General features: G+C 42.7%; 1 protein-coding gene across 3 annotated transcripts in view; it reads left to right on the forward strand.

Annotated features, from left to right (window-relative positions):
• Positions 1–1290: 1290 nt before the first annotated feature.
• RALGAPA1 (Ral GTPase activating protein catalytic subunit alpha 1) overlaps positions 1291–20255 on the forward strand; it is a 265029-nt gene continuing 246064 nt past the window's right edge. The window contains exon 1 of one of the 3 annotated variants that reach the window (XM_062205258.1): positions 1291–1561. In XM_062205258.1, the coding sequence (XP_062061242.1) occupies positions 1456–1561 (106 nt within the window). In that variant the 5' untranslated portion in view covers positions 1291–1455. The remainder of the gene's footprint in view (positions 1562–20255) is intronic. The other 2 variants (XM_062205261.1, XM_062205260.1) reach the window with 2 other exon arrangements.

The raw sequence follows: 20255 nt of genomic DNA on the forward strand, positions 1-20255 counted from the left end.
GAAGCCAGAACCTGGAAGCCTGAGCCGGGTCTCCCACACAGGTGGCAGGGTCCCAACTACGAGGGCCATTAGCCCGCTTTCCAGGTGCTCTGGAGTAGGAAGATGAGATTGGGAGTGGAACCGGGACTCCAGCCCAGGTGCTCTAATATGCGACGTGGGTGTCCCAAGCTGTGTCTAACTACAACGCCAAGGACAAACATTAAGTGTCTTGATATGTAAGGCCAATTGCATTTTTTCGAAGGCTTGTACTAATTAATGCTCTTTCCCAGCAGGCTACAGGAATGCCTGCTGTCACACTCACCTGAGGTATTAGTTGAAAATCATACTTTACAAATTTGACCGATAAAACATTATATTGTTGTCACAAAACAAGTTGAGTGAAAGAAGACAGATTAAAAGAGTATACACCGTTTTTTATACAAAACGCTGGAAAATGCAAATTCAACAGTGACTGAAAGCAGATTAGTAGTTGCATGGGGACCAGGAGTGGGGCAGCGGGAGGGAGGGCTCCTAAGGGGGACAAGAAAAATACAAATCTGGGGTTATTTGTTCATATTCTTTACCATATTTTCTGTCTGGAAAAAATAAATATTCTCTTGGATTTATGTGACCTCTTTACGAGTTTAAAAAAAAAGTCCCATGAAAATTCTCTCGAGTTGTTTTTTCCTGCGATTTTGTGCGCTGTGACAGCGTTTCCGGAAGGGCTCGGCTCTGGGGGCAAGATAATGTGGATTAAGTGGAGGTCCTATAACCCTACATCGTTCATCATCACTTTGCAACGCAAACAGAAATCTTTCAAGTGACATTCCGAGAGGGAAATACAGGGCCTTCAGAACTGACATCTAACACGCTCTGCACATCTGCTCCTCCTCCGGCTGCTCACACAGGAAACCCAAGTGGAGAGGGCCACGGATGAGCTCACGCTGGCATGACGTCAAGAGCCTTGACGTCAGAAGGCGGTTGCCACGGGGACCGTTCGCCACCGACGGCAGAGTCGTGAAACCCCATCACCACACTGCTCGCCTCCGTTTCGGCCTCTGCAGCGTCTAAGCTGCTACAGAAGCTTTAACCTTAAGGGGGCCTCAGGGAGAGAGAGGCGTAGTGCTGCCGCCGCCGAGAGCTCTACCTCCGTGGCCCTGGGTCCTGGGCCCCGGCCTGTGGCGGCGAGCGGCGCCGGCGGCGGCGGCAGCTACGGCGGGCGGCCCGTCCGGGTCTCCCTCGCTCCGTGCGGGGCCCGGAGAGGGGAGCCGCCATATTGGAGCCGGAGCCGAAGGCGCCTCGGAGCGGCGGCGCGAGGCGGGTGGAGGTGGCGGCCCTGGCCTCGACCGGGGAGGAGTCGGCAGTGCTGCGGCCCGCGAGGCTGGGGAGTGAATGAGCCGCTCGGGCTAGTCGCTTCCCCGCCCACTCTCTCCACTTTGTGCGGCGGGAGGCGGCGGCGGCGGCGGCGGCGGCAGGATGTTCTCCAAGAAGCCGCACGGGGACGTGAAGAAGTCCACCCAGAAGGTGCTGGACACCAAGAAGGACGCGCTGACCCGCCTCAAGCACCTGCGCATCGTCATCGGTGAGGGGCGCGGGTGGCGGCGCCGAGGCCTGCGCTGCCCGGCCTGCCCTGCCCGGGGGAGCCCCGGGGGGAAGCTCCCTGGGGACCCGGCGCGGCTGCGGGAGGAGAGCGCAAAGCGCGGCCGCGGTGAAGGCGACGATTTGGGGAAGGGGAGACCGGGCGCTCGGCGGGCGCCGGTTAGCCTTAGCGCAGGGATTTCTGATTTTGAAACAGGAGCGTTACTCTGGAAACTTGGACGTTTAGGAACTTCGGGTGGACTTCGTGGTGCGGGTAATGCTGTTTGCAGCTTCTGACTGCCGTCCCCACCCGAGTGGAAGGAGAAACAAAAATCCCCTGTCAGGCAGTATAAAGCTTAATCTCTGAAGTTTGTTGGCAGGTGAGGGCGAGGAGGAAGCGGTTATACCTCTTTGGGAAGTGGGTGGTTCCCGAAAAGCTTGTGGGGAAGAGCCCCGCCCTGCTGTTAAGGCGTCTCGTTCCTCCTGGCTGTCATTTAGAGGAGAACTATTATTAGTTGTGGAAAACAAGGTAGTTTATTGCTTCCTTTGCTTCTCGAGAATTGTGTATAATTCCGAGTTTATTTAAGTGTTTTGCCTCCTGCTGGCAGGCTAGACAGTGCTGTGAGTTCGTGATATAATGTAAAGAATCTTTTCTGATACTTGGTCATTTAATAGGCTGATAGAGGCTGTCAGCATCCGCACAGGACATCTGGCCCAGAACTTGTTGTTTTGAATTAAGAAATTTGGGCTGAAAAGGGAAATCGGTTTGCTGTGCAAACTGGGTTGGAACCCACCTGCCCGAATCCTAGTTCAGAGTTAATCATCTCCAGCTGGCTTCCTAATGAGTCTTTGCCTTGGGAAGTGGTTTGCATGTAGTGATAGAAGTTCTTGTGTGCACTGTTTCTCTACTGTGTACCGGTACCACCAGGATACTTCGCAGAATACCCAACGCTTGGATGATGCCTCACTGCTTATAAGTTGAGTTCACATAAATGATCATAATTAATCCTTGCAGTCATCCTAGCGATATAGTACTCTATTGTTTTTGTTTCTTTGCTTTTTTTGTTTTGCTTTTTAACAAATGAGAAGCTGAAGTTTGGGAATGTTAGGTAGTCATCAGCTCCTAGGAAGCTGAGGCAGACCTGGGGCTCAGATTTTGTGTGTCTGGTTTATTGTGGTTTTTTTTTTTTTTTAACTCTTCTGCATTTGTGACACCTAATCTCTATCACAAGCAAATTTTTTTTCTTGTGGAATAGTAAGAAAACAGTTAAATCCAGCTCAGTGGTATAAAAAGAAGCCCTGTTTTCAAGAAAATAGAAACTTTTAAATATAGTAGATATTGTACTTTTCTTGTTTTCATGCTACTTGAAGAGTTAAGTCACTGAAGAAAAGATTTGGCTGATAGTGGGACCTTGAAAGTGTGAATGTAGGAGATGTATCACAGATAATGGCACTGTGAAACTGAACACTTAATGGAACTTGACACCTAAACTTGAGACAAGCTGTAGCTTGTGTAAAAGCAGAGCTATAAAGTTGAGTTCCAGTAGAGTATTGAGATTTCCTAAATTAACTGCCATGGCTCTGTAGAATTCATCCATACCTATAGAATGATTAAGAAATGCTTTATATTGCTATTAAGAGATAACAGGTGTCAGGTATTTTGTTGGGCCTAAGTTCCTCAGTTTGAAAACAAAACAATTTAAAAAAATCCTGTCTTATTTTTAGTAAGTTATGGACTGTTTTTAGTATGACATCTTGTGTGTGTGTCTTTGGGTGTGTGTGTGTCTTTGGGTGTGTGTGTGTCTGGGTGTGTGTGTGTGTGTGATAATCATTTAAAATAGCCATCAGAGCTTCAGATGGTGAGAGTACTGCCCTGTGAGTGGAGGAGGTCCATGCAGAGAGACTGCCAGTCAGTGGTTGTGGAACAGTAGTTCAAACTGGGGACATTTTGCCCACCAGGAGAGAGCTGGTGAAGTCTGGAGCTACAACCTGGAAGAGGTGCTGCTGGCATCTAGTGGGTAGCAAGGATGCTGCTGGACAGTTTCCAGTGCAGAGGACAGCCCTTCACAGTGCTGTTCCAGCTCTAAATCTTACTAATCTGAGGTGTAGGAGCAGGCATGTGGCTCAGCAAGTCAGTCACCACTTGGGACGCCTGCACACCATGTTGGAGTTCCTGATTCGAGTCCCAACTCCTCTGCTGCCGATCCAGCTTCTTGCTAATGTGTACCCTGGGAAGGAACAGAGGATGGCTCAAGTATTTGGGTCTGTGCCACTCACATGGGAGATCTGGATTGAGTTCCAGTCTCCTGGATTCAGTCTAACCCAACCCTGGCTACTGGGGAGTGAGCCAATGGATGGAAGATCTCTCCTCACTCCATCTGTTTCTCTGTGTCTATACAAATAAAAAAAAATTATTTGGCAAGGTTTAGAAACCTTGTCAAAATGTAAAAGGTGAACCGCCATGTATTGTGTTGAATTGAATAAAGTAGTCTATATTTTAAGTATTTATTTGAGAGGGAGAGAGACGGATGGATGGAAAATTTGCATCTCCTGGGCCACTCCGCAGAAGCCTGTGACGGCTGGGGTTGAAGCCAGGATCTGGTAGCTGTCGAAGTCTCCCGGTCTCTTGAGCCATCACTGTTGCTTCCCAGGGACTGCATGAACAAGAAGCTGCAGTCAGGAGCTGGAACACAGGTACTATGGCATGGGATGCAAGTGTCCAAACTGCTAGGTTAAAACTTGTCCATGTTTTATACATATATATTTTAACAATTTATTTATTTGAAAGCCAGAGTTGCAGAGAGAGGGACGGACAGACAGACAGATCTTACATCACCTGATTCACTCCCCAGATGGCCGCGATGGTTGGGGCTGGGCCAGGTTTGAAGCCAGAAGCTTCATCTGGGTCTCCCATATGGGTGCAGGGGCCCAAGCACTTGGGCCATAGTCCGCTGCTTTTTCCAGCCATTAACAAGGAGCTAGATCAGAAGTGGAGCAGCTGGGATTTGCACTTATATGGGATGTGGGCTTTGTAGCCGGTGGCTTACCCGCTATGCCACAACGCCAGCCCCATATTCTATATTTTTAAAAGGTTTCAGTTATTTTGCAGAATGCCAAAAACATGCTGCTTGGTGTCTTAGAGTTCCACCGGTCAGTAATCTGGGAAGAGCCACTTTACATTATTTTGGAAGTAGGTAGGGTTTTAAATATGTTAATCCTGATGAGGACACTTTTGTTTTTAGAGTAACTGGATGTTGTTAGTTACAAGGGATTTTGATTTTTGTTTGGTCACACTTGAACTATATGAGACCAAACAGAACTGCCACTTACTCAGGATAGTTAATAGAATTCATTACATTCAAATATATGAGAACATGATCATAGCTTAAGTATCTGGTATCAACATTTTTCCTAACATGTGTTCCCACTGAAGAACAATTCCTACTAAATTTATAGGGCCTAATTCTGAAGAATTTTGGTTTAAGTCTGTGTTTGTTGACATTGCGGTGTGTGATTTGTAGGATCTAGAAGTCAGTGCTTTCTTAAAAGAGAAAAAGGCCTTGACTAGTTTCTAAAGTTTTGTATTGCTCTTTTCACCCCATTTTGCAACTAATATCCTAAAGATAATAATAGTAAATTAGCACATGTGCAATGCCTAACGTGCTTGGCATATTGTGGATATTGACTGAATGTTGGTTTTCTTTTTCCACTTTCAAATGGCAGGCTGACTTTATTTAAAAATAAATGGACAGGGCTTATTTAGTTAAGAATATATTGATTATTGTTAGAGTATTTTTTCTGCCAGCTTTATTGAAATCTAATTGGCAGACAGTAATAAGAATGTAACCAATTTTGACATGTGTGCCTTATGAAACCATCATAACAATCATACACCCAATCAAGATGACAAACCTAGCTAGACATTCAAAATAGTGACTGTATCTCTATCCCACCCCTCATTTCCTCACATCCTTTTGTAATCCCTTCCTCCCACCTCTGATTACATCCTTCCTATCTTCCTATCTTTCCCTGAGTAACCACCAATCTGCTGTCACTCTAGATTAGTTTGCATTTTAAAAGTTTTACATAAATTATGGTATATAAATGGAATTATACGGTGCAGTGTCCTTTTTTGGTTGGTTTCTTTCACTAACCTAATAATTTTGAAATTAGTCCATATTGCAGTACAGTGTGTCAGTAGCTCATTGCTTTTTATTACTGAATAGTGTTCATGTGTGGCTATACACTAGCACAATTTGTTTATTCATCTGATCATAGACATAAGGGTTGTCCTGGACAGCTACAAATGAAGTTACCCTGAAGTGTAGTTGTTACATAGATATACGCTTTCTTTTTTCTTGGATAATATCTAGTAGTGGAATGGCTGGATCATATAGCAGTTGTATATTTAATTTTTAAGAAACTTGCCAGATTTTTTTTTAACCTTTTTACAGTCCCACCATCAGTGATGAGAATACCACTTTTTCCACTTACTCACCAGCACCGTTCCATGTGGCCAGTATTCTTAATTTTTGCCACTATGATAAGTGTGTCCTTAAAATTCACATTTCCCTGGTGTGTAATAACATGAATATGTGTTCAGGGGCTTATATGCCATTGTATAACTTGATTATTTCTGTTCCAATCTTTTTTTTTAAAATTTTAAATCGAGTTTGCTTTCTTAATTCAAACTGAAGGTTCTTTTTTTTTTTTTTTTTTTTGACAGGCAGAGTGGACAGTGAGAGAGACAGAAAGGTCTTCCTTTGCCGTTGGTTCGACCCTCCAATGGCTGCCACGGCTGGCGCGCTGCAGCCGGCGCCCCGCGCTGATCCGAAGCCAGGAGCCAGGTGCTTCTCCTGGTCTCCCATGGGGTGCAGGGCCCAAGCACTTGGGCCATCCTCCACTGCACTCCCTGGCCACAGCAGAGAGCTGGCCTGCAAGAGGGGCAACCGGGACAGAATCTGGCGCCCCGACCGGGACTAGAACCCGGGGTGCCGGCACCGCTAGGCAGAGGATTAGCCTGTTGAGCCACGGCGCCGGCCCCAAACTGAAGGTTCTTTATATATTCTGGATACAAGTACTGTATCAGATACATGATTTGCAAAGATTTTTTTTTTCCAACTTTGGGTTGTCTTTTCATTCTCTTAACATTTGCTTTGAAGGAGTAAAATTCATAATTTTTGTCATATGTCAAGTTTTTCTTTTATGGCTTGTGCTTTTTGTGTTGTATCTAAATTTTCTGCCTAACCCAGGGTCACAAAGATTTTCTTACTTCTAAAAGTCCTAAATTTTTTTTAATAAGATTTTTATTTATTTGAAAGGCAGAGTTAGAAATCTTCCATGTACTGGTTCACTCCCCAAATGGCTACAACTGCCAGGGCTGGGCCAGGTGAAAGCCAGGAGCTTCTTCCTGGTCTCCCACATATGTGCAGGGCCCCAAGTACTTGGGTCATTTTCATTGCTTTCTCTGGTGCATTAGCAGGGAGTTGGATCAGAAAGTGGAGCAGCCAGACGCAGTCAGCCATGTGGTATGCTGACACTATAGACAGCAGCTTTACCTGCTATGCTACAGCACCATCCCTGTTCTTCAATTTTTTTTTTTTTTTTTTTTTAAGATTTCTTTATTATTTGAAAGGTGGAGTTACAGAGGCAGAGAGATCTTCTGTATGCTGGTTCACTCCCCAAATGACTGCAAGGGCCAGAGCTGGGCTGATCTGAAACTAGGAGCCTGGAACTTCTTCTGGGTCTCCCACGTGGGTGCAGGGGCCTAAGGACTTGGGCCATCTTCTACCACTTTCCCAGGCCATGGCAGAGAGCTGGATCAGAAGTGGAGCAGCCGGGACTAGCTGGTATCCCATATGGGTGCCAGTTAAAGTCCTGGTGGAAGTCCTGGTGGAAGATGGGCCCATGTACCGACATGGGAAACCTCGAAGAAGCTCCTGGCTGTGGATCAGCTCAGCTGGCCATTGTGGTCATTTGGGGAATGAACCAGCAGATGGAAGATGGATCTCATTCTCATTCATTCATATTCTCTCTCTCTCTCTCTCTCTCTCTCTCTCTCTCTCTGCCTCTCCTCTGTGTAACTCTTTCAAATTTTTTTTTAAAAACTTTTTTTTAAAAAAGATTAATTTGTCAGTTTCTTAAAAAATAGAGTCAACAACTTGATTTTGATTGGGGATTTTGACTGAGATTGTGTTGAATTTATAGATCATTTTTGGAACACTAACAAGCTAAGTCTTGTCGAAGGAAGCAACTGATTGAGGCCAGTGTCGTAGATTATTAAAAAAAAAAAAAATTCACCTGAGCATTCAGATAGACTAGAATTAGATTTATTGAACATATTGCAAGGGACCAGAACAGAGGCTCGCTGCTGCACAGAGTACCATAATCTGGGGGGTACACAGGTAACAGCAGCCTCCTTATAGTTAGGGTGAGTTTGTTTTCTTGTTTAATAGTTTTCCCAGTTGGGTAATTTGCTTTTCTGGATGGAGCTGGGAAGTTTTTGCTGTTAGCTAAGGACGCTTCAGCCTATCACATGCCCCGGTGCGACCTCTATGAGTATGTTTCTCCATTTATTCAAGACTCTAAAATTTCTCTCAGCACAGTTTTATAGTTTTCAGTGTGCAGGTCTTATATATCTGTTGTCAGACTTGTCCCTAAATATTTTCTACTTTTTAATGCCCTTGTTAATAGTATCTTTATATGTTTTACTTACTGTAGAGTAGGAAAAAACAGTTTTTTGTATATTGAGTGTGTATCCTGCAACCTCACTAAATTCATCAGTCCTATTAGTTTTTTGTGGGTCCCATTGAATTACTTTTATGTAGAGAATCACGTTGTCTGCAAATGAAGACAGTTTTATTTCTTCCTTTCCATTCTGAATGCCTCATTTCTTCTTTCTGCTTCATTGAACTGATTTGAACCTCCAATCCAGTGTAGACTAGAAGTGGTGAGACGAGACTTCCTTGTCTTCTCAGTCCTAGGGGTGAACAATCAGTGTTTCATTATGCAGTATAATGTTAACTGTAGGTTTTTTAGATGCACGACATCAGGTTGAGAAAGTTTCATTTCACTCTGCTGGTTTACTGAGAATTTTCATCAGAATGGTAACAGGTTAACATGGTGCTGTACAACATCACCAATTCCTCAGTTTCTAAAAGAAAGAGCTGTTCAGGTTGTCTATTTCATCTTGAGTGAGCATTAGTAGTTTGTGTATTTCAAGGAGTTTTCCCGTCTACTTTCATCTAAGTTATTAAACTTATAAAAAGTTTTTTTAATAGTCCCTATTTTTACTTTTAATATCTATGGAATACATGGTAATGTCATCTGTTTCTGATATTAGTAACTTGTTTTTCCTTTTCTGGTCGATTTGTTTAGAGTCTTAGTATTTTTTTTTTTTTTTTGATCTTCTGAAACAATCTTTTTTTGTTTTTACTGATTTTCTCTGTTTTTTTTTTTTTTCTTTCATTCAAGTGTGCTGTGATCTTGTTATTTTCTTTTACTTGGTTTAGTTTAACTTTTCTTTCAGTGCTGACTGAGCCTGGTAAATTGAGACTTTTCTTCTTTCTATGATAGGCTTTGGTGATACAAATTTTTCCCTAAGTACATCCTACAAATTATGATTTTATCTATTTTCAATTAGTTTCAAAATACTTTCTAACTTCTCTGATTTTTTCATTGATCCATGAGTTATTTACAAGTGTGTCTTTAGCTTCAAATATTTGTGGATCATCCAGTTACCTGTCCCTTACTCTAATTTGTAGTTGGAGAACATACTTTTTAATAACTTGAATTCTTGAAAAGTGTTGAAATGTGATGGCTCAGAATATGTTTTAAATTGTACATGCCCCATATGCCATTGAAAGGAATGTATATTCTGCTGTTGGGGGATTGAGTGTTTTATAAATACAGATGACGTTGTTTAATAGTGCTGTTCAAGTCTTCAGTATATCCTTGCTGCGTTTCTGTCTGCTTGTTTCATCAGTTACTGAGAGAAGGCTGTTGAGATTTCTGATGTAATTACGTATTGTATTCTTTGGCCATTCTACCAGTATTTGTTTCATGTACTTTGGAGGTCTGGCATTAGCTGCCTGAGCATTTGCCTGTTGCTTCTTTTTTGATGAATTGATTCCTTTATCATTGTGAAACGACCTCTTCATGCCTGGTGATAGACTTTCCTCTGGAATCTACGTTGATATTAATTTAGCTATTTCCACTTTCATTTATCATTGTTAGCAGGGTAAATGTTCTCCCATATTTTAAATCTATTTGTGTCTTTATATTTAAAGTGGATTTCCTCTTGGCAGAAAATGATTCTTACTTTTACAAAAAATATTTATTTGTGTGAGAGAGAGAAACAAAGAAAACTCTCCTCCTCTGGTTCATGCCCCAAATGCCCACTGAACAGGAGACAGGATCTCCGTACAGGTCTCTCACATGGGTGACAAGAACCCACTTACTTGAGCCTTCCTGTTGTCTCCCATGGTCTGCATTGATGGGAAGCTGGAGTCAGTAACTGGAGCCAGGAATTCAGCCCAGGCAATCTAATGTGGGAATCTAATGTGGGATGGAGACATAGTAATCTTTTTTTTTTTTTTTTAAACAGGTAGAGTTAGAGAGAGAGAGAAAAAGATCTTCCTTCCGCCACGGCTAGCGCTGCGCTGATCCAAAGCCAGGAGCCAGGTGCTTCCTCCTGGTCTCCCACGAAAGTGCACAGCCCAAGTACTTGGGCCATCCTCCACTGCCCTCCCGGGCTACAGCAGAGAGCAACCGGGACTAGAACCGGTGCCCATATGGGATGCTGGCGCCGCAGGCAGAGGATTAACCAAGTGAGCCATGGCGCCGACCCTACATAGTAGTCTTTTTTTTTTTTTTTAACAGGCAGAGTGGACAGTGAGAGAGAGAGAGAGACAGAGAGAAAGGTCTTCCTTTGCCGTTGGTTCACCCTCCAATGGCTGCCGCAGCCAGCGCGCTGCGGCCGGTGCACCACATTGATCCAAAGCCAGGAGCCAGGTGCTTCTCCTGGTCTCCCATGGGGTGCAGGGCCCAAGGACTTGGGCCATCCTCCACTGCACTCCCGGGCCATAGCAGAGAGCTGGCCTGGAAGAGGGGCAACCGAGACAGAATCTGGCGCCCCGACCAGGACTAGAACCCGATGTGCCAGTGCCGCAAGGTGGAGGATTAGCCTATTGAGCTGCGGCGCCGGCTCCTACATAGTAGTCTTAACTGCTTGACTACATACCTGTTCCCAAGTCTGATTTTTCAGTTGAGATGTTTGGATGGTTACATTTAACATGATCATTGATATGGTTAGGTTTGTGTCTGTCATCCTACTATTTGTCCTCTGTTTCACCTATCTATTCTTAGTTTCCTCTTTTTTCCATTTTCTTTTGTGTTAGCTGAGTAGATTTTGATTTTTTTTTTTCCAAAACTCTCCTTTGTTGGATTTATTAGCTCTTTTCTTTTTATTTAGTGATTGCTTTGTGATTTATAGTACCCATCTTTAACTTATCAGAGTCTTTTTTTACATTAAAGATTTATTTATTTATTTTGAAAGCGTTATAGAGAAAAAGAGAGGGAGATCTTCCATCTGCTGGCTCATTCCGCAGATGTCTGCAATGGCCAGGGCTGGGCCAGGCTGAACCCAGGAGCCAGGAACTTCATCCTAGTCTCCCACATGTGTGCAGGGGCCCAAGTCTTTAGCAGAGAGTTGAATCAGAATTGGAGCACCCAGACACAAACTGGTACCTGTTTGGGATGCTGGTGTTGCAGGTGGTAGCTTTAACTATTATTAATATGCCACATGCTGGCCCCAAAGTCTATACTTTTAAGTTATATACCATTTCTTTTTAGTGTAAGGACCCTGTTAGTATACTTCCATTTCTACCACTAGCCTTTATCTTATGGTTTTGTTGTCATGCATTTTATTTAAACATCCTGTAAGCCCTATGCACATTCTTATCTTATTTTTTTTTTTTAAAGATTTATTTGAAAGAGTTACAGGGAGAAGTAGAGACAGGGACAGACAGAGAGGTCTTCCATCCGCTGATTCACTCTCCAGATGGCTATAATGGCCGGAACTGAGCCGATCTGAAGCCAGGAGCCAGGAACTTCCCCTGGGTCTCCTACGTGGTGCCCAAGGACTTGGGTTGTCCCCTGCTATCTGCCCAAGCACATTAGCAGGAAGCTGGATCAGAAGTGGAGCAGCCAGGACACGAACCGGTGCCCATATGAGATGCTGACGCTGTAGGTTAGGTCTTTAACCCACTTCACCTTAGTACCAGCCCCACATTATTTTCTTTAAACAGTCAATTATCCTTTAAAGCTTCTTTAAAATTTATCTATTTATTTGAGAGGCGGAGGGACAGACACACACACACAAAGTTCCCATCCATTGGTTCACTACCCACTGCCTATAATGACCTGGAGCTGTGAACTCAATCCAGGTCTTCCACATGGGTGACAGGAACTCAATTACTTGAGCCATCACTGTCTTAGGAGGAAGCTAGAACTGGAGCCAGGTATCAAATCCAGACATTCCTGATACAAGGTGTGGGCATCTTAATTGCTAGACCAAATGTACAAATCTTTTTAAATAATTTAAAAGTCTTACACACTTTTCTACATATATATTTTTTAAATTTTTATTTACTTGACAGATAGAGTTAGATAGTGTGAGAGAGAGAGACAGAGAGAAAGGTCTTCCTTCCGTTGGTTCACTCCCCAAATGGTCGCTTTGGCTGGAACTACACCGATCCGAAGCCAGGAGCCAGGTGCTCCCTCCTGTTCTCCCATGTGGATGCAGGGGCCCAAGCACTTGGGCCATCCTCCACTGCCTTCCCGGGCCACAGCAGAGAGCTGAACTGGAACAGTAGCAACCTGGACTAGAACCGGCATCCCTATGGGATGCTGGCACCGCAGGCAGAGGATTAGCCAAGTGAGGCATGGCGCCAACCCCCAGAAGTCTTACATACTTGCCTATGTAGTATCATTTCCTTTCTTCATTACTTTGCATAGATAGATTTCTGTCCAGTATAATTTGATTTCTGCCTTAAGGACTTCCTTGAATATTTCTTTTGTGGTGATGGTCTACTGGTGATGGATTCTTTTTTGTTGTTTTTTAACATTTTATTTATTTATTTATTTATTTATTTGAAAATCACAATTACAGAGAAAGAGGGAAAGATGGAGAAAGCTCTTTGACCCACAGGTTCACTCTCCAGATGGCCACAGCCCGCCAAAGCCAGGAGACAGGAACTTCATCTGGGTTTCTCATGTAGGTGGCAGGGTCCCTAACACTTGAACCATCTTCTGCTTTTTTTTTTCCCCAAGCACATTAGCAGGGAGCTGGATCAGAAGCAAAGCAGCTGGGACATGAACAGGTGCCTTTACGGGATGCTAGCATTGCAGGTGGCACCTTTACCCATTATACCACAACCCTGGCCCCTGGTGATAGATTCTTGTTTGTTTGAAAGGCAGAGGAGAAAAGACAGAGACAGAGAGAGATCCTTCCATCTGCTAGTTCACTTCCCAAATGCCTGCAATAACCAAGACTGTGCCAAGCCAAAGCTAGGAGCCTGAAACTTCATCAGTTCTCCCATGGTGGGGCAGGGTGCAATTTGAGCATCATTTGCCACCTCCCAGGATACATGGACACTGGAATAGAAACAGTAACTGAGACTCAAAAGGGGCACTCTGATGTGGGTTGGAGGCATACTCAGTAGCAGCTTAACCCTGCTGCACCACAACACCCAATCTGGTCGTAGATTCTTCATGTTTTTGTCTGAAAAAAAAAATCTTTATTTTCTTTTTAAAAAGAATTCTAAGTTGATGACTTTTTTCTGTGTTTTTTAAAGATTTTCATTCCATTGTCTTCTTGCTTGCATTGTTTCTGATAAGAAGTCTGCTGTCCTCTATATCTTACTCAGTATTTTTTTAATCCAGCCAGATTTATTTTATTTGTTTTTTAAAATATTTTATTTATTTATTTGAGAGGTAGAGTCACAGACAGTGAGAGGAAGAGACAGAGGGAAAGGTCTTCCCTCCGTTGGTTCACTCCCCAAATGACCTCAATGGCCGGAGCTGTGCTGATCCAGAGCCAGGAGCCTCCATGCAGGTGGACCATGCAGGTGCAGTGGTCCAAGCACTTGGGCCATCCTCCACTGCTTTCCCAGGCCACAGCAGAGAGCCGGATTGGAAGAGGAGCAGCTGGGACTAGAACCAGTTCCCATATGGGATGCTGGTGTTGCAGGCGAAGGATTAACCTACTGCGCCACAGCGCAGGCCCCCTTACTCAGTATTAAAACATGCCGTTTTTTCTTCTGACTACTTTTCAGATTGACCTTTTTTTTTCTTTATTGTGTGTGTGTGTGTGTGTGTGTGTGTTTATCAGAGTTACTTTTCATCACTGGTTTTAAACAATTTGATTATGATGTGCTTTGATTAGTTCTTTTGGTATCTTTTGGCTTGAGGTTCATGAGCTTCTTGGGTTTCTGAGCTTATAGTTTCATCAACTTTGGAAAAATTTTGTTTACTACATTTTTTCCCCACTTATATTCACTCCATAACTTTTGGGACTTTGTTAATTAGCATATTAGAAAGTGTTAATGGGGCCAGTGTTTTGGCCCCACCTGTGATCCAGCATCCCATATGGCTGCCAGTTCAAGTCCAGACTGCTCCACTTCTGATCCAGCTTCCTTCTAATGTATCTGGAAGGCAGTTGATGATGGCCCGAGTACTTGGGCCACTACACCCAGGTGGGAGACCTGGATGAAACTCTTGGCTCCTGGCTTTGGCCTGGCCCAACTCTGACCATTGTGGCCATTTGGGAAGTGAACCAATGGATGGAAGTTATCTCTCTTTCTCTCTCTATTTATCGCTCGCTCTCTCTCTCTCTCTCTCTCTCTGTTACACCACCTTTCAAATAAATGAATAAATATTTTTTTGAAAAGAAAGTATTAATATCAGATAGGTGTGTTAGGAAGTATTAGTGTACTGGAAGATTTCATGATTCACTGATGTTCTTTTCCTTTTTTTGGATTTTTTTTTAAATTAAAAATTTTATTTTTTATTTATTTGAAGAGAGCCAGTGATAGACCAATACAGAGAGATCTTCCATGCACTGATTCACTCCCAAAATCCTGCAACAACTAAGGCTGGGCCCTTTTGAAGTCAAGAACCTGGAACTCAGTCCAGGTCTCTCAAGTGGAAGGCAGGGACCCAAATACGGAGCATACCTCTTCCCTCCCAGGGTGCACGTTAGCAGGAATGTGGAATTAGAAACAGAGCAGGGATAGATACTGCTATGTCTTGAAGTTTACTAGTCGTTTCTTTGGCTGCATGCAGTTTGTCTTTAATATTGTATTTTTCTTCTCAGAAGTTATGGTTTTCATTTTTTTTTAGATTCTTTATTTTTTTAAAGATTTATTTTATTTATTTTTTAACTCTTATTTAATAAATATAAATTTCCAAAGTACAGTTTATGGATTACAATGGCTTCCCCCCCCCATAACTTCCCTCCCACCTGCAATCCTCACATCTCCCGCTCCCTCTCCCCTTCCATTCACATCAAGATTCATTTTCAATTATCTTTATATACAGAAGATCAATTTAGCATATATTAAGTAAAGCTTTCAACAGTTTGCACCCACACAGAAACACAAAGTGTAAAATATTGTTTGAGTACTAGTTATAGCATTTATTCACATTGTACCACACATTAAGGACAGAGATCCTACATGGGGAGTAAGTGCACAGTGACTCCTGTTGTTATCTTAGCAAATTGACACTCTTGTTTATGGCGTCAGTAATCACCCTAAGCTCTTGTCATGAGTTGCCAAGGCTATGGAAGCCTTTTGAGTTCACTGACTCCGATCTTATTTAGACAAGGTCATAGTCAAAGTGGAAGTTCTCTCCTCCCTTCAGAGAAAGGTACATCCTTCTTTGATGGTCCATTCTTTCCACTGGGATCTCACTTGCAGAGATCTTTCATTTAGGGTGGGTTTTTTTGTTTGTTTGTTTGTTTGTTTTGCCAGAGTGCTTGGCTTTCCATGCCTAAAATACTCTCCTGGGCTCTTCAGCCAGATCTGAATGCCTTAAGGGCTGATTCTGAGGCCAGAGTGGTGTTTAGGACATCTGCCATTCTATGAGTCTGCTGTGTATCCTGCTTCCCATGTTGGATTGTTCTCTCCTTTTTAATTCTATCAGTTAGTATTAGCAGACACTAGTCTTGTTTATGTGATCCCTTTGACTCTTAATCCTATCAGTATGATCAATTGTGAACTGAAATTGATCACTTGGACTAGTGAGATGGCACTGGTACATGCCACCTTGATGGGATTGAATTGGAATCCCCTGGTTTTCATTTTCTAAAAAGATTTATGAATTTACAGAGTTACAGAGGGAGAGACAGGAAAAGATAGATCTTCCATTTGTTGGTTTGCTACTCAAATGGCCTCAATAGCCAGGGTATGCCAGGCTTAACCAGGGAGCCTAAAACTCCATCCAGGTCTCCCACATGGATGGGCCATCTTTGGCTGCTTTCTCAGATGCATTAGCAGGGAGCTGGATTGGAAGCAAGAATAGCTGGGACTTGAACTGGCATTCATATGGGATGATGGCATTGTAGGTGGCAGCCTAACCGTCTGTGCCACATCACTGGCCCCAGAAATTATATTTTTTAACTAGTTCATTTTGGATATTTTTAAAAAATACCATCTATGTGTTTTCTTAACTTTTTGAACTTGTGAAATACAGTTAAAATTAGTATGCTTTGCTAGTTCTATCATGCCTTTCAATTCTGAGTTAGTTTCCATTGATTAGTTTCATCCTTAGTCATTCTTCTGCTTTGTGTGCCTGATAATCTTTGAATTTTTAAAGATTTATTTTATTTGAAAGAATTACAAAGAGAGGGAGAGATAGAGACAGAGATCTTCCATCTGGTGGTTCACTCCTCAAATGGTTGCAATGGCTGGAGCTGGGCCCATCAGGAGCCAGGAGGTTCTTCTGGGTCTCTCATGTGAATGCAGGGGCCCAAGCACTTGGGCTATCTTCTTTTGCTTTTCCAGGCATGTTAGCAGGGAAGTGGATCAGAAGTGGAGCAACCAGTACTTGAACTGATGCCCATGTGGGATGCCAGCATCGCAGGTGGCATCTTAACCTGCTGTGCCTCAGCACCGGCCCCAATCTTTGAATTTATGATATTGTGAATTTTACTTTCTTAGGTTTTTGGATATTTTTCTATTACAAATCTTGATCTTTTTTTCTGAGTGCAAATTACTTGACAAGTTATTTTGAGTCTTTCTTTTGTGATTTGTTGGGTAGGTAATCCATCTAGGATTTATTATTACCTACTGTGAGGCAATACCTTGCTGAATATTCTACCTTTTGCCCCATAAATTAAGTTTTTTTATTTCTTTGTAGTCCAATTCTTGGGAATAGGCGCTGTTTTTGGCCTTTGGAAGTACTTGGAACTCTTTACTATAGTCCTTTTGCATGATTGTTTCTTTTCTCTTGGTATTTTCCTTACGAGTATATTTCTAGTCTGGGTTCTTGCCATGTTTTTGGTGTGCTGTCCTCTGAACTCTTACTTCCTTTGGTTCCCCTGTATATTCACTTCCATTTTCTAAATTTTCATAGTACTCTAATCCCATCTAGATTGCTTTCCTCTTGCCTTGGCTTGGAAATTCTCTTAAGGTAGAAAGCTGGAGTGATCATAGGTTGTACCCACCTTGTTTGCTGTCTCTCAAGAGTCACTCTCCTTACCTAATGTCCATATATGCTTGAAATAACTAAAAACATGGACATAAATAATAGTTCTCATAGCATTTGGTAATAAAAGGTTCTCTTAAATGACATTGAAAACTGGCCTCATAAAAAGCAGTTTGATCCCCAGATTTTTTCATACATGAGATCTTCAGAAAGTTCACAGAAAATATATATTATAAAAAACTGTGCATGGATTCCAAATTTTTTTTGTAATTTCACTTTTCCATGAAATTTTTGAAGTATTGTCCTATTTAGGGAGAATTTTTTTAAAGATTTATTTGTTTGAAAGGCAGAGTGACAGAGAAGGAGAGAGAGAGACAGAGAAAGGGGGGTGGGAGAGAGACAAAGATAAATCTTCTGTCTGCTGGCTCACTCCCCAAATGCCAACAACAGCCAGGACTGGGTGAGCCTGAATCCAGGAGCTCAGAACTCCATCTGGGTCTCCTAGATGAATGGCAAGGACCCAAGCACTTGGGCCATCATTTGCTGCCTTCCCAGACACATTAGCAGGGAGCTGAATTGGAATCGGAGTAGCCAGAATTCAAAGCAAGTACTCTAATTAGGGGATGCAGGTATCCCAAGTAGCAGTTTAATCCAGTGTGCCACAACACCTGCCCCTAGAGAATAAATTTATTATTATAAATTGTTTAGTGAAAAAATATGTGATTGTTTACCCTCCATGTGAGTATTCATGTTTTCACAAAGAAATTAGATTTAAATGCCTTTAATCACAAAAATAAGATTAAACTAGTGTTTAGTAGGTATTAAGTGATAACATATTAGGTCAGATGAACATACTAGATGTTTATTAAATAATTTAAAATTGTATTTATTAACTTGTAGCAAATTTGGATGGATGTCTGGGTATGTGTGAGCTATAATTTATCATTAAAAGTAAGGTAAGGGGGCCAGTGCTATGGCATAGTGGGCTAAGCCTCCGCCTGCCATGCCGGCATCTCATATGGACCACCAGGTCTAGTCTTCCAATCCATTTCTCTGCAGTGGCCTAGGAAAGCAGTGGAAGATGGCCCAAGTGTGTGGGCCCCTGCACCCGTTTGGGAGACCCAGAAGAAGCTCCTGGCTCCTGGCTTCTGATCAGCCAAGCTCCAGCCGTTGAAGCTATTTGGGGAGTGAACTAGTGGATGGAAGACCTTTCTCTGTCTCTCCCTCTCTCTGTACTTTACCTCTTAAATAAGCAAATAAATCTTTTTTTTAAAGTAAGCTAAGTTGATATATTTTTAAGAGTTTGATATGCAGTGCTAGTAAGTAATCCTAAATGCATGACATTAGACTCTTAAATCTCTTTTTTTAGATTTATTTATTTATTTGAAAGGTAGACTTAAGGGAGAGACAGAGAAAGATCTGCTGTTTGAAATACTGTAAGTCATCTCTACATTAAAAGTTCCATTTCTTAAGAATTTTTACTAAACCTGAGGGATTTTCTGCGGCTTATGGAACTGAATAAAATGTAGAATAGCACATTTAGTGATAAACAACAACTGACTAGGCATCACTTCAAAAAAGGAAACTATCAGATTCCAGAGATGAGCTGATTACAGTTATAAGGCATTGAATTCGGTTCTTAGATTTCCTGGCAACTGAAGTGAGAAGAGAAACATGTTGAGTTACAAGTATTTGGTTGCCTAGAAAAGAAAGAGTCTCTTTTTAGTTTTAGTTAAAACATTTTTATTCTTGGTTCTAAATTCAGTGACAATATAGGGCATATGTATGTGTTTATATAATTATGTAATGTCTCTCTTTTTTTTTTTTTAAAAGATTTATTTATTTATTGGAAAGGCAGAGCTACAGAGAGGCAGAAGCAGAAGTAGAAGCAGAGAGAGCAGTCTTCCATCACTCCCCACATGGCTGCAGCGGATGGAGCTGGGCCCATCTGAAGCCAGGAGCCAGGAGTTTCTTCTGGGTCTTCCATGCGGGTGCAGAGGTCCAAGCACTTGGGCCATCTTCCACTGCTTTCCCAGTGCTTGGCAGAGAGCTGGATTGAAAGTGGAGCAGCCGGGTCTTGAACCAGCGTCTATGGGATGCTGTCACTGCAGGTGGCAGCTTTACCTGCTATGCCACAGCACTGGCCCCCTTTTCTTCTTTTTTTTTTTTTAAAAATTTATATATTCATCTGAAAGGCAGAGTTACAGAGAGAGAGGGAGAGAGACAGAGAGATCATCTGTCTGCTGGTTCACTCCCCAAATGGTTACAATGCCTAGGACTGAGCCAGGCTGAAGCCAAGAGCTTCATCCTGGTCTCCCACATGAGCAGCAAGGGACCCAAGTACTTGGGCCATCTGCTGTTGCTTTCCCAGGTACATTAATTACATTAGAAGTGAGCTGGATCAGAAGTGGAGCAGTCGGAACTTGAACAGGCACTCATATGGGATAGCAATGGCCTTACCTGCTATGCCACAACTCCAGTCCCTAAGGTCTCTTCTTGCTGAAGAATCAAAGCTAAAGAAATAGAACTTGGAGAAAAATTGCAAAACAATGATTCATATGTTTATTTCCGTAAATGGTGTCACCTTCTTCCTGGTCACTGAGGCATGGAACTTTCATCTTTGACAGTGTAGTTTGGAGTCTGGAGTGTCTGTGGACACGTCACATCTCCTCAGCCATGTCCTGTCTTTTCTGGCTTTATGGTAGTAGAATCAATTTCTTTGTGCTCTGTTCTTACCTTTGCTTCCTTATTTAAAGCTTTTGTTTCTTGCTTGAACTTTCTGTGGTAGCTTACTAGTTTGTCTCCATATGTGGGTCTTTTTTCTTCTCAAATCTGTCTAACCATGTACTATCACAGTCTTTCCAAAGCACGTTACTGAGCAGCTCACACATTCTTTTTTTTTTGATCGGAGAGAGATCTTCATCTTCAGCTGCTGGTTCACTCCCTAAATGGCTGCAGAGGCCAGGTTTGGGCCAGGCTGAAGCTAGGAG

This window comes from Lepus europaeus, chromosome 11 (assembly GCF_033115175.1).
Source record: "Lepus europaeus isolate LE1 chromosome 11, mLepTim1.pri, whole genome shotgun sequence".
Lineage (NCBI taxonomy): Eukaryota > Metazoa > Chordata > Mammalia > Lagomorpha > Leporidae > Lepus > Lepus europaeus.